This window comes from Leuciscus leuciscus (assembly GCF_965113295.1).
Source record: "Leuciscus leuciscus genome assembly, chromosome: 4".
Classification (NCBI taxonomy): domain Eukaryota; kingdom Metazoa; phylum Chordata; class Actinopteri; order Cypriniformes; family Leuciscidae; genus Leuciscus; species Leuciscus leuciscus.
In genome coordinates, this window is record NC_138728.1 from 8187243 (window position 1) to 8201886 (window position 14644).

General features: G+C 37.5%; 2 protein-coding genes across 3 annotated transcripts; one reads left to right on the plus strand and one right to left on the minus strand.

Annotated features, from left to right (window-relative positions):
* Positions 1-66: 66 nt before the first annotated feature.
* Positions 67-6091, minus strand: pgm3 (phosphoglucomutase 3). 2 transcript variants are annotated; one of them, XM_082167130.1, is made up of 13 exons: positions 6025-6091; positions 4841-5049; positions 4551-4735; positions 4020-4087; positions 3683-3816; positions 2793-2988; positions 2438-2595; positions 2264-2347; positions 2066-2164; positions 1440-1559; positions 1215-1337; positions 972-1145; positions 67-618 (listed from the first exon to the last, which is right to left on the minus strand). In XM_082167130.1, the coding sequence occupies exons 2-13, from the start codon at positions 5045-5047 to the stop codon at positions 529-531; spliced, it is 1638 nt and encodes a 545-aa protein (XP_082023256.1). In that variant the 5' UTR covers positions 5048-5049; positions 6025-6091; the 3' UTR covers positions 67-528. The 2 variants fall into 2 exon arrangements, with proteins under 2 accessions (XP_082023256.1, XP_082023257.1); XM_082167131.1 differs by having other exon boundaries at positions 5978-6058.
* A 768-nt stretch (positions 6092-6859) lies between these two features.
* Positions 6860-14394, plus strand: LOC309496272 (cystine/glutamate transporter). The gene is made up of 13 exons (XM_082166264.1): positions 6860-7332; positions 7771-8023; positions 9814-9940; positions 10111-10226; positions 10325-10450; positions 10647-10746; positions 10823-10867; positions 10966-11089; positions 11185-11288; positions 11395-11491; positions 12348-12497; positions 12580-12757; positions 12889-14394. Exons 2-13 carry the CDS (start codon positions 7780-7782, stop codon positions 12951-12953), a joined length of 1476 nt encoding a protein of 491 aa, XP_082022390.1. The 5' UTR covers positions 6860-7332; positions 7771-7779; the 3' UTR covers positions 12954-14394.
* The last annotated feature ends 250 nt before the right edge of the window (positions 14395-14644 follow it).

Genomic DNA, 14644 nt, shown 5'->3' on the forward strand with positions numbered 1-14644 from the left:
AAGGATCATGTGACACTGATGACTGGAGTAATGATGCCGAAAATTCAGCTTTACATCATAAGTAGAATTTTTACATATATTCAAATAGAAAACAGTTATTATTATTTGTAATAATATTTTGCAGTATTGTTATAGTTTTTATCCAATAAATTCAGCCTTGGTGAGACTTTCAAAAACCTTACTGACACCAAACTTTTTTTTCCTCTATTATCAAGATAGCAGGTAAATTTGAAAATAATTGACAAAATTGAAAAATGCATTTTATACAGTCTGTTCTGATGAAGTGAGTGTGAGGAAATATCCACTTGGATCATGGTTTAACATTCCCACATAATCATACACTTCCATTAATAAAGATTGTTGGTCATTCATACAGTACAAGAGTAAACTATTAACATCTGTCATCTCCCAAAACATTTGTTAGTGCAACAAAAAATATATAGTTTAGAGTATTTTTAATATTGACATGATTTGATTGGATGGAATCTCATTGACTGATGGCATGAATGCGTGCGTGTGTGTGTGAGATTATTGTAAAGGTTTAGGCTCATCTCCGACTCCTCCAGCGAGACGATACACAGCCAAGCTGACCTCATGAGCCAGATTATCAGCACTTTCCTGCAAATAAACACAGCAAATTAAACATTTTGCATTCATTTTACAATCAAATATATTGTGATATTTAGGGCTTTCCCACACCAAATATTTGTTTTATTCCTTGTAGAGCTTGGAAGATTGGAATTTTCTGAGAACTCCAACTTGTACCACATGACCGCTGCAGATTCATTTAGTTCATTTAGCCGTGTTAATGATCTGTCAGTCACAGACTATGTTTGTTGTTGTTTTTTTTGATGATCAACCGACTAATTAAAAAAGCCTCTTCTCATCAACTAACGTTGGGTTGACTATAAGGCAGCCCCCTAGTGATAAGCAAGAGAAAGTCCTTATAATGACACCAGCAGTGTGTGTACCTGTGTGTCAGCCTCAGCATAGACCCTGACCACATCTTCAGTTCCAGATGGTCTAACAAAGGACCGAGCGTTTTTGTACTTCTTGACAAGCGAGTCGATGGCCTCCTGCAGACCCTCTGGAGTCACGGCCCTCCTCTCTGCATCTGTCGTATCTATGACACGCCGGTCTGACACCTGCAGAGTCCAGCAGTTAAAACACACACATATACACTCAAACCTCACAAAACACACACAAGTACACACCGTGACTTTAAGTTGGCGGTTGGGCAGGTCTGTGTAAACTGCATCCCAGTCTTGCACAGACATCCCTCTGATGGCCAACACAGCTTCAATCACTAGCATATCTGAGATGGCGTCTCCAACCGTCTGCAGAAGAGAGCAAGGGTGTTAAGTATGGAAAAATTCACCTAGTTTTATTATATATATAAGGCATCTGATGATGTAGATTGATGGTGTATGTTTTTATACCTGGTTGATCAGATTAACTGTGTTCTCCAGGATTTTTACCGCACGTTTTTTCTCATCGTTGGTGTTCGGGTCTGTCACCAGCTCCAAAATCTGTTTCTGTGCTGCTTTGCTGAACAAAACCTGACACATAACAGCAAAAAACACTAGTAAAACCACAAGTTTCAACACACTACTAACCGAACCCATCCAGGCCCTGCCCCTTAAATTTGCATATGCCTTTGGCAGGAATTATTTAAAGAAGAATTATGTTCTTCTTGAAGAACAATGTGACGTGTGCGTTCGCGGAAGATCACTTAAGACTACAATCGAAGCATTTCAAGGAGTTCAGAAACAGTGCGCACTGATATAGAGAAAAGCTCACTTTGGAGTGACTTTGTGCTTTGGAACTTTGCCTTTTTCATGATCAAACAGCAACATTTCACACTAAAGAAAGTTGAAAATGTAAAAAAAGCATAATAGGTCCTCTTTAAAGACTCTAAACTGAAAAGCTGGTTCAAAAGTCAGTTTGAATGGGCCGGTCACATAACCACATGAGTAGGATTGATGTCTTGATGGACTGAAGTTTGCTGAACTCTGACCTGCTTTATTTAAATAGTGAAAATTGCATTATTTTGCAATGAACTCACAGTTCCATGCCCATTGGCCTCAAAATACACTCCAATATCATATTCCTGCGCCGCATGATGTAGGTGCTTCACTCCTGTTTTCGTACAGCATACTGTGACCTGTTGAGAGGTCAAAGGTCACCTTAACATCTCATAAACACAAAGTAGCAAGAAATTGGAGAGTACTATAGTAACAGGAGATATTTCTAAGAACATCACCTTCATGACGTCCTCCAAGTAGCGAGTTGAGCTCCCATTAGCATATGCAGTCTGAACAACAGCAATCTGTAAATTCAACCCAGCCTGAACACACACACATAGACAAAATTAATGTCGAAATTTAAATTTAGAAGTGGCTAATTCCATTCTAGACCTTATTCGTGTGTGTAGAACCTGTGTGAGCAGCTCTTTGAGGTATGTGCTGATTAGAGTAGCGATTTTGTCTCCGTCCAGGAGATGGAAGCGGCCCTTAGAGTCAGTGTAATAGTAAACAATGCGATCGGCATCACCATCGAACGAGCAGCCGCGCTCACCAGCTGTCATACTCACACCTGAAGAGAAAAAGTGAGATTTCTCGGATTATTCGGTATGAACAGATTTAAGTGTTTTCAAGGCTTCTTTCATTATATTGTAAAATAAACTCTCTCTGACTCGGTTTAAACAAACACAAATATTTAATCATCTTTTCATCTCATATGAAAGGGTTTTTTCCTCATGTACTTTCACCCCTCAAAAAGTTCTGACAGACCTTGAGGAGCTTTCTGCTGGACTTTGACGTAATCCGCTCCACACAAGTGGTTGAGTTTCCCACTGCTGCCATCATTTGAAAGCACGACCTGCAGTTCGGAGCGTAGAAACGGCTCCATTTCTCTCATCTTCAATGCACCAATGCCGTTGGCTCCATCCACCAGAAGCTTCTTCTGATCATCAGTGCGATTTGGGGCCTTTGGAATACAAGTAGAAAAACACTTAATGCTAGATATTAACAGGATCATTAAAGTGCCCCTATTATCCTTTTTTGGATATTACCTTTCATGCAGTGTGTATATAATATAGCTGTTTGTGAATGTAAAAGGTCTGCAAAGTTTCACAGATCAAAGTGTACGATAAATTGAGTTATTGTCTCCCAAAAGAAAGAACAGATTCTGAACTGCCTGAAACGAGTCGTCAGTAAATCCAGTCTTACTTCCTGCAAAAACCTATGTAGGTTTGAAACAAATTTGCATAATGCCAGCCTATGGTCTTCACTGGCCGCTGGCGAAAAAAAATTACTTTGACCTGCCCTAAAACACTCCAGTTGGAGTTTGGTTTGTTTTGCACTTCCAATGGATGAAGACTCTGGCCCAAATTGATGCAGTAAAGCCGACGCCATCGTTACTATTCGTATCACTGTGCATCAAGTGCTGAGGAGCTGAAATTCAGATATGGTAATAGGCGTTTTGTTTCTGATAAAGCGGTAGACCAATCACAACAGGCTGGGATTTAGAAAGGAGGGGTTTAGAGAGACACTGTGAGAAAACAGGTGATGCTGCATGAGAAAATGAAAGTGTTTTTTGACCTTGGATGCATGCAAAATTATTGTAGGAGACCTACAAAACAAAATGAGGAACCTTTAAAATAGCATAATAAGGGCCTTACGTTCTGGGTGAGCTGAAGGAAAGCCTGTGAGAGTTTCTGGTAGTAGCCCTCAACAGTGGGACTGCCATAGCAGCCATTTGTGTTGCAACAGCACACCATATAATGCAGCTGGGGTGTGGTGACCAGACCATAGTCTTTTAAAAGAAACACACACCCATGATCAACACCAATAACCAACAGAGCAATTCATCAACCTTTGTACTGTCATATCTCCCAACTGCACTTACACTCTAAAAAATAATGCAACGGCAAGACTACTTTCATTTTCTGAAATGAGTTTCAAGCAAAGTAATTAATTTCATTAAGTTTTGTAATGTTAGGAACTTCGTGAACACACCATGAGTTTTGCCTCCCAAACTGGAAACGCCATCCAATACAGCCTGAGAGAGACTGACACTGCTTGGTCTAAATAAAACAAACAAAGAGAAATAAAAGGTAACTTCGATAGTCCACTTTAGACATTCTACGAATTATAAGTAACTTTGCAACTACATGTCAACTAGCAGTCATTAGAGTATTAGTAGACTGTCTGCTAAATATCTGCTAACACTTTATTTTGATGGTCTGCCAACATAATATAATAAGCTAAGGCTTTAGCTTATACCTTTTTCAGTTAATAATGTATAGCTAAATGTGTATGAGGACCAAAATAAATCCTGATAATGATGATGACAATAAGCATGATTACTTTCAACTACACTATTTAATCACATTTTCAGACCGTGAAACATCTGTTGGCAGTGTTTTTGACTTGATCAACTGGCTTGGCCACTATGAAGTCTACAGGTTTGGTAGCTTCTCTTGTACTTAAGCTTTCAGTTGTGACAGTTGTTATCCTGCCTGCTTTGTAAACAGAAACCAGGCTTACCTGGTGTCTTTGCCGATGAAGACACTCGCTGGTTCACTCATGCTGATGTCCTCTTTCTCAATAACATCTCTCAGTGCTTTGAGGAGAGAGTCCTGCTCGGCGTTAGCTAGCTGTGTGGCGTATTCCTCCCAAACCGCTGTCACCATCTCCCCCATGGGGTCAATTAGCTTCACCCCATTGTCTTCCTGAAAAAGATGATAACACTGCAGCAACCTCCTCGGAAAGTGAAAATTCACCATTGTTCTACTGATATGACAGTAAATGTGGACACACATGGGTGCATTTCTTACCTCTGGGTTATGGGAGGCAGTCACCATGACTCCTATGGTGGATTTAGTCTTTTTAGACCTCAGAGTTGCCAATAGCCCCATGCGGAACATGATGTGGTCCAGATGTTTGGCGTGAGTGCGGAATCCAGCTGTGCCATATTGCAACTTAAGCCCCTCTGGCTTCGGATGCAGCTTGGACTTTTGAGATACCTCCTCAAACTGAGCCATCTCTGAAAACAAAGACAAAAACAACTCAATGTAACAATAAGAAGCAGGAGAAGAAAGTGCAACACTCTTACTTCAGAAATAAACAAAATGAAACACAAATGTGATGTTTATCTAAAGTCATTTTTGCTTATTTGTGTGGTTGAATTGGATCAGCAGCAAAGAAATTGGTTCATAAAGTTAAGTTAAATACATAAATATTTGTGTAATTTAACATTTAATTATTGCAGGTTTGCGCAATATTTCACTGTTTTTATTCATTTTAAGGAATAAAGAATCTGTTTTTGTGCAAGTAAAACGAGTAAATGCATGCTCACATTTAGTCTAGAACTACAATAACCATCATGTTCACACAACACCTCTGCACTTACTCCTGATTTCTCTCAACATGGGGACAGGAGAGCTGTCAATTAATGTATTGGAAAACTAAGTAATTTGCGTTACTTATTTCTCATTTTCTTGTTAATTTAAAAGAAATGCATTACTTCACTAGTCACATGAAAAAGTAACTTTTCATGAGTTACCCTATTGTGCTTCATGTAGTTATATGCATTGCTGAGATTGGACTATAAACATGAAAAACGTTAAAAATCCAAAGCAGTTTGCGATTTAAAGTTCACATACCTCCATTAAAAAACTGCAATAATCAAAACAATAATCTTCCAATCAATCAATCCCAAGATAAATAGCAAGGAGTAGTTTGTCTGTTCCAACTTAGTAATATATCCCAGAATGATAAATGAACAACTGAACAATAAAACATGCACACTTACAGATATAAATAGATGTAAACATAATCATAATAACACTACAGATATTAAAATAAAATAAAATGAATGAATGAATCTTCTAATCACACTACTGCAACACATTATCCGGGCTTGCAAACGAAAACAAGACACGCTAACTAATTATAATAGTTCTGTTATTTACCATTAAAAGAGTTTAATATGATGACAGTTAATGAAGTTTACACTCACTCTGCTGTTTCTGCGGCTGAAGGGCGTGAGCTCTGAGCAGCGCTTCCTACTTCCCTGATTACGTGGCTACAGTGACGTTTGTCGCCACACCCCCTCTACTGACGTACACAGGAATTTTTTTAAACATATTTTAACCAAATCAGTTTAGTTTAAGGCTCTGGTTTAACCCACAGATCAAAGTTTAATTATTTCAAAGGCTTGCAGCAAGCCTGTGTTAACTAAGAATGTTCATTGTTATTCCTGAAATACTGAGTTTTACTACTAATAATAGTATTTCTAAAGAAGAGTTCCAATCACAGATATAATAAATATGACATAAATCTTAATATTATATTACATTATATTAATTTTAATATTTAAAATATGTATTATGTAAATATAATCATGTTTCATTGTATATATATATATATATATATATATATATATATATATATATATATATATATATATATATACATTAACTTAACTTTAAGTACATTTTCTATGGCTTGTAGTGGTGGAGGCCCAGATGTTTTTTTTAGTTCATTATCAGCTGTGTAAACATGTTCAGAAAACATGTTTATGCAGATGTTGTAAAATCTTTTTTTTTTTTTTACAGATTTCCATTTCAGCATTGGGCAACAGCTTCTCAAATGCCTCTGCAGTGTTTATGTCTGTCTCTTTTTATAAGATGATGCCCGTAGCCACATTAAAGGAACAGTAAAAAAAAAATAAAGAAAAAAACATAAGAGAGGCCCTTCATGGTTTGAAAGAGACTTTACCACACATGTCTAATGTCTGACGGAATGAAGCAGACAGCCAGACAGAACCAGGAGAGAGAAAGTTTGTGGCCCCTGGCCAAATAACAGTTTACTGTTAAGCTCCCCCTCACTAAGGACTGACCCCTCACCCTCACACAAACTAACACTCCATAGCATTCTCTGAAAGGACTTTTAGTAATCTGCTTGGTAGACTTAACAAAACAGCTCTTGGATAATATGTGCATTCTCTGTGATATTTTTTTTTATGTTGATGTTGACAAGAAGTTTTTGCAGCTGCTTCAACAAGAAGAGGAGGTCCTCATGGTAGATTCCTGAGTCCTGCTGTGCACACGCACACACTACATACAGAGCACAATGGCACATGGCTGTCCCGTCTAAAAGGCTTTAATTACTCGTGTTGATGAATCTGGGGAAGACTGCTGGCTTTGTTTCTTGCCTGAGCTCTGAACTGGATGGTCAGTTTCCAGGGTTACTCTGCATGAAAGGAGGTGCAAAACAAGTTGCATAGAGCAAATGAGAAAAGTATACTGGTCTTACTAGCTGACTGGTGAGTAGAAAAAAATTATTGATAGATCTCACATTTTACTGAAACGAAGATTTGCATTTGAATATTTACCAATGTCTTTAGCAGATTTGTATTACTTTGAAAATAATATATTGACATTCTACTATTTTTGCAACTACGTCAACTATCAGTCATCAGAGTAATAGTAGACTGCCTGCTTAATATCTGCTAACACTTTATTTTGATGGTCGCCACACCAACTGACTATAAGTAACTTTGCAAGTCCACCAACTTATTCTAACCTCAACAGTTTACTAATATTCTAATTAGTTAATTGACATAGTTGTGATTGAAGTTGCTTATAGTTAGTTAGTAGAATGTCTAAAGTGGACCATCAAAATAAAGTGTAACCCTTGTTGTTTGTTTACTGTGATTTAAAGCGTCACTTTTGAAAATGATTTGTGTACACTCTTTGTGAAGATCTGAGAGATGGGGGTCTCTAAAAGAGCGCCCGCCACTGATAATGTGTCCGATGAAGGTAGCAAAAAAACCATGAAAGATGATGCAGTTCATCTCAGGAGGAGCATAGGGCTGCTGCCATCTATTTCCTTCATCATTGGCACTGTGGTGGGCAGCGGCATCTTTATCGCCCCCAAAGGCGTATTGATGAATTCGGGCAGTGTGGGATTGTCCCTGCTGGTCTGGGCTCTGTGTGGCGTCCTCTCCACCTTTGGTGAGGAACATCTTTGGTGCTTATACACTGTACAGATCAAAAGTTTTGTGTTTTTAATTGGAATTTGGAAGGCTGTGTTTTTTCTTGGGGAGTTCAGCAGCATCAACAATAAAAACAGCATGTTCACTATACACTGCACAATGAATGTCACTCACAGCGTGTCTACACTGTTAATGAGAGAATTTGTAAGTTCGCGACCAAAAACTCCGGTGTTTTGAGCTGTTTGTGGATTCTGACTAAACCTCTGATTGGACATTGCATTCAAGAGATCAACAAATATGTCTGTGATTGGCTACATTGCTCACCGCTGCAGAAACACACTGTGATTAGAAACATTTGACGTTCTTCAGAGCACAAACACTACTATGCCACTAATCTGACTCATCTGCTGAGCTGTGGAGTTGCCAAACCACACTGTGATTGAGAAATTTGACACGCTTTCTATCACTTCTCTATAATAATAGACCATTCCAACTTTAGATACACCACACTGTTAAGACTGTCTTAAAGGGATAGTTCACTTTGAAATTAATTTTTGGTATGTTTTAGCTTACCTCAAGGGCATCCAAGATGTAGGTGTCTTTTTTTCCGCAGTAGTTTCAATTTTTATATTTTTAGGTCAAACCGTTCTTGTCTGTCAGTCATATAATGCAGGTCGATGGTCACTGTCTCAAAACACAAGCACAGAGTCCAAATTAAAACAATTCCCCGTCGTCCAAATTAAACAATTCCCCATCGTAAGTACACATTGATGGCCTAAGACACGAAACGAGCGGTTTGTGTGAGAAAACGAACAGTATTTATATCGTTTTTACCTCTTATACGCAGACATGTCCGAGTGATCTGATCTGACGTGTACGCAGACTGGTGCATAGATATATACACACTAGATGTCGCCTTGTCTATGGCAGTTCATTGGAACGAATGTCTTTAAGGCGACATCTAGTGTATATATCTATGCACCAGTCTGCGTACACGTCAGATCAGATCACTCGGACATGTCTGCGTATAAGAGGTAAAAACGATATAAATACTGTTCGTTTTCTCACACAAACCGCTCGTTTCGTGTCTTAGGCCATCAATGTGTACTTACGATGGGGAATTGTTTCATTTGCACGACGGGGAATTGTTTTAATTTGGACTCTGTGCTTGTGTTTTGAGACAGTGACCATCGACCTGCATTATATGACTGACAGACAAGAACGGTTTGACCTAAAAATATCAAAATTTAAACTACTGCTGAAAAAAAGACACCTACATCTTGGATGCCCTTGAGGTAAGCTAAAACATACCAAAAATTAATTTCAAAGTGAACTATCCCTTTAAGAAGATGAGCCTAGGATGGGCTTTTTAAATAATGCCTCTTAGGTTAGCATCCCATTTCAACAATGCAGAGATAATAGTCCCAAGATACCCTGTCCATTATGTCATAACAACATTTTGGCCCATACAGCCATTTTTAATAGAAGTCTCTTCTACTCATCAAGGCTACATTTATTTGATCAGTAAGAATACAGTAAAAACAGTAATATTGTGAAAAATTACTATTTAAAACACATCATCTATTATTCCAGTCTTCAGTGTCACATAACTTTTTTTTAACAGTATTTAAAATATTTCACAATATTCCTCTTTTTTCATCAAATAAATGCAGTTTCTTTCAAAAACATTTAAAAAGCTTTATTATTCAAAGCTTTTGACTGGTTGTGTGTATACTAATTGACTTTTAGCTCTCCCACGCTGGAAAATCCTATTCAAAGCAGTTTTGAAATATTGCATGTTCTCTTCAGGTGCTCTGTGCTATGCTGAGCTGGGCACAACCTTTACTAAATCAGGGGGCCATTACACCTACCTGTTGGAGACTCTGGGGCCCCTGCCTGCCTTCCTGCGACTGTGGACTGAGTTCATATTCATCAGGTGTGTGTGTGTGTGTGTGTGTGTGTGTGTGTGTGTGTGTGTGTGTGTGTGTGTGTGTGTGTGTGTGTGTGTGTGTGTGTGTGTGTGTGTGTGTGTGTGTGTGTGTGTACGAACAGTGTTTGGGTTTTATTGTGTTCAGCGAATTGTTAAATGTCCAAATGTAATTTCAGACCTGCAGTGGCTTCCTATGTGTCTCTGGCTTTTGGGCGTTATGTAGTGGAGCCGTTTTTCTTGCCGTGTGCCGCTCCGACAGCTCTGGTCAAACTAGTCAGCGTGCTTGGAGTCAGTGAGTGCAGTTCCTTTAAGATCAGTGGATTACTTAACGTTTAGTTTGTACAGCGAACTAAATCTGCCATGTAAAACTGTAAAATATTCTATCTATAGCGTTTGTGGTGGCAGTGAACTGCTGGAGTGTGTCTTTGGCAGCTCGTACGCAGATCTCGCTGACCTTCATCAAGATGTTTGCTCTGATTCTGATCATCATCCCGGGCATCATGGCTCTGGCCAATGGTAATACTGCAATATATTACATACAATATTCATTTAGGATTACTTTAGAATTTTTTCAAACAAAATCTATTCATTTTACCTGCATAAACCTTGTTAAAATTATTTTTAGTTTTTAAATGGTTTTTGCTTCAGTTAATAACCCCATTTTGATAAGAGTAAGGAAACTGACTTCTTATTTTCATTTTTTCTGTTTCAGGGAAAACTGAAAACTTCCAGAATGCCTTTGACTCTGATTCTTTATCTCTGACCAAACTTCCTTTGGCCTTTTATTCAGGTCTTTATGCATACGGCGGATGGTGGGTATCATCAGTGCCAAATATCTAAAAGGAAGGGATTAAAAAATAATAATGTAAAGTTTGTTTTTTCTTACAGGTTTTATTTAAATTTCATAACCGAAGAGGTAATTAACCCCAACAGGTATACAGAACTTCTTGCATTGCCAAATTGAAAACTTGACAGAATGTTTATGAATATATGAAGACACCTAAGATTCCTTTCTCATGTATTCTTGTTAGAACCATTCCATTGGCCATCATTGTCTCCATGGTGACAGTTACCGTGTGTTACGTTCTGGTCAATGTGGCTTACTATACAATGATGACCGCAGATGAGTTACTGTTATCAGATGCCGTGGCAGTGGTTAGTAGTAGTGGACCATAGACTTTGGAGATGAGTATTACAGGATCTAGTTTGAGAGTAAATGTCTTGACTATGCTGTCCTAAATGCATTGCAGACGTTTGCAGGTCGGGCTCTGCAGGGTATAGCTCCAGCAATACCCATATTAGTCGCTCTTTCCTGCCTTGGAGCTCTTAATGGAGGCTTTTTTGGTTCACCCAGGTAAGGATCTCAGAAAAATAAAGGCAAAAGAAGTTTTGCATCTAAATTTATGTTTAATAGCTTTGACTGGCTTTGAAGATTTAACTCTGTAACTCTGTTTCTGCAGGATGTTGTTCGTGGGAGCCAGAGAGGGACACTTTCCAGTGATCTTCTCCATGATCCATATTCGCAGACAAACACCGCTACCAGCCGTGCTTTTTCTGGTAAAGTCACATCCGGTGCTGAGAACACTTTCAAAAATAAAGGTTCCAAAAGGTTTTCACAGCTATGCCATATAGAAGAACCCTTTTGGTTTCCCCAAATATTTTATTGTGTAAAGAACATTTTAAATATCTAAAGACATTTTTCCACTATAAAGAATCTTTTGTGAAATGAAAGATTCAAAAGGTTCTTCATCCATCAATGCCAATAAAGAACCTTTATTGATTACTTACAAATTGTAGTTCATTACAGATTACAAATTAAAAGATGACAATTGTCATTAGTAACATGATCTATTAGATTACACTACTTTTTGATTACTCTTGACCTAACATACATTGTTTATCACATAGATTTGAACATGATTAATTCATACGATAAAGAAAATATATCTTTGTTTTCAACAAAATGCATTAAACTTTACAAATTTGTTAAGGAACTGCTTTTATAATAAAAACATAACTTTAACACCAAAAAAGATTAAATATTTTATTTGTTTACTTGCATGTCATGTGACCATTAACCAACATCTTGTGAATGTATTGGAATATTAACTTAAAATATTTAAAGTAAAATTGTGTAGGTGTTGGTACATTTAAAAGAGAAAAATAAGAATTAGGGAGGATCAATTAATTTGGAATAATTTAGTCTACTGTCATTATGTAATATGTAATAAATAAAAGGGTAACTGTAATCTGATTACAAGTATTTTAAAATGCAATCTAATCTAATTACAAGCAGACCTACTTATTTTTTTTAATCTGATTATGTAATCCAGATTACATTCATCATCCCTCTAGCCATATCTGGTTCCTCCATGATCGTCATGTCCGCTCATGTTCCTCCTGATGTTTGCAGTATCCTCTGGTCATCGTCATGTTGGCAAGAGGAGAGATCTTTCAACTGATCAACTTTGCGTCGTTCTCCCGTTGGCTCTTCATTGCCATGGCGACCTTGGGAATGATCATCCACCGATACAGATTTCCAGAACATCCCAGACCGTTCAAGGTCCATTTAAATGGCTTATTAACTGATATATTAGTAGGAATTTGTCACTGAATTTATTAAACATTGGTGTGACTGTGTTCAGGTCCCTCTAGCAGTTGCGGTGGTCTTTACCATAGTGTGTTTCTTCATCGTGGGCCTGTCCTTGTATTCGGACCCTTGGAACACGGGGGGCAGCTGTGCCCTCACCATCTCAGGAATACCTGTGTATTACCTGACAGTCAAGAAGTCATACATACCTGAACGCTGGAAAAACTCCTTCAGTAAGTACTGCAAAGCACCTTTATGTGTTGAATCCATAAGCTTAACATTCATTTCAATATGATTCTTCAGTAGAATTATTCCTGGGATCAGTCAAGGCTCCAATCGCTGACCTAAACTTCATTGTGTGCAGATTATATCAGTCAACAGATGCAGATTCTTCTGGAAGTGGCTCAGCAGGAAGTTCAGACCTACTGATGGAGCATCACCAAACACCAGCTAAATTCATGTGCCGAGTGTTGCGACTGGCGTCAAAGTTTACATTTTAGTGGTGCTTGCTATTAGTATTGCTCATTTGAACAAACCCCTAACCACCCTACACACTAAAAAACAAAGGTTTTAATAGGGGGTTTTCACAGTGATGCCATAGAATAACCATTTTTGGTTCCCCAAAGAACCTTCACAGTGATTAGTTCTTAAAAGGTTAGTTCACCCAAAAATAAAAAAATTGTCAATTACTCACCATCACGTCATTCCGAACCTGTAAGACTTTTGTTCATCTTTAAAACAAAAATTCATATATTTTAAATTAATTCTGAGAGATTACTGTCCCTCCATTGACAGTCGACGCAATTACCACTTTGACGCTTCAGAAAGTTAATATAAAGATCGTAAAAGTAATCCATATATGAATCGATCGGTTTAGTCCAAATTTTCTGAAGACTTGATCACTTTATTAGGCTTTAAATCACATATAAACCTTGATCAGTGAACATAAACAGAGGCTCAACTGTACTTGCTTGATGCATAAGAACAAATCTCATTGGTTCCTGCAGAAGCTCAATCGTGCTGCGTAACACGAGAATGAACCTCATTGGTTCTCGCACATCAAGCAAGCGTCCTTGAACTTCCGTTTACCATATCTGATGTGTGCGTTGAATGTTTATGTGAATAAAAACTTAAATTCAATCTGTTCATCATTTAAAGCGATTGAGTCTCTTCAGAAAATTTGGATTAAACCGCTCAATTCATATGGATTTGTTTTATGAATTATTTGCTTTTATCTTTATGAACTTTTTGAAGCTCAAAGTGGTAGTTGTGTCAAAAGAACTTGAGGGCTAGTAAATAACAGAATGAAATTTTTTTGGGTCAAGTAGCCCTTTAAAATAACCATTATTTTCTTAGTTAGAATATTTTAATAATCAAAAGAACCTTTTTACTACTATAACCGTTTGTGCAATGAAACCGTTGATGCCAATAAAGAACCTCCTTTTATTTTTAGAGTGTAGCGACTACACAGCAACATCCTGGCACCCTATCAATTCTGTCAATCACCACTCACAGTCTCTTTAGTAAAATTCTAGTTTTTATTTAAATCAACGAGTCAAAGACAGGAATTAAAAGTGCCCTGGATTTTTCTAATTTCCATTTAAATGCATTTTAAAGTATCCCTTTATTCTGAAGAAATAAGTACAATAGGAAGAGAAACCAAATTGTATGCTTTGTTAGAAATGACAATTATAGTTTCTGGTCAAAGCATGTTTTCATAACTCTAATATAATAACTTTAATATTTCAAAACGATCTTCACAAGAATCACAAAACACGTCCTATTATTGTTTTTTTTCAATGGTAGAGGGTCTGAACGGGACATATTTTTATGCTACCAAAAGGCTGACTGTTGAGAAATGTCAAAGTTGATTAATAAATAGCTTTGAAATCTTCCAAAAGCCAAGTATCAAGGCACTTGGTAATGACAGCGACAGATTTTCAAATGTCTGAGCATGAATGTACTTTTATATTTTTAGGATCTCGTATTTAACTTCTAATGCTCATGTGTTCTGACATTTTAACACCATCAATCTATCAACTGTGTAGTTTTGTATATTTTTTTATGACATCTTGCATTTTTTGTTGTTGTTTTTACATTGGAAGAATACAATATAATGT

Coding starts and splice junctions, on each gene's coding strand:
- pgm3 (XM_082167130.1), bottom strand. CDS start 5,047: ATGGCTCAGTTTGAGGAGGTATCTCAAAAGTCCAAGCTGCATCCGAAG. Junction 2,165..2,263: donor ACTTGGAGGACGTCATGAAG/GTGATGTTCTTA, acceptor ACCTCTCAACAG/GTCACAGTATGCTGTACGAA. Junction 1,560..2,065: donor AGGCCAATGGGCATGGAACT/GTGAGTTCATTG, acceptor GTTATGTGTCAG/GTTTTGTTCAGCAAAGCAGC.
- LOC309496272 (XM_082166264.1), top strand. CDS start 7,780: ATGGGGGTCTCTAAAAGAGCGCCCGCCACTGATAATGTGTCCGATGAA. Junction 9,941..10,110: donor ACTGAGTTCATATTCATCAG/GTGTGTGTGTGT, acceptor ATGTAATTTCAG/ACCTGCAGTGGCTTCCTATG. Junction 10,868..10,965: donor GAGGTAATTAACCCCAACAG/GTATACAGAACT, acceptor TATTCTTGTTAG/AACCATTCCATTGGCCATCA.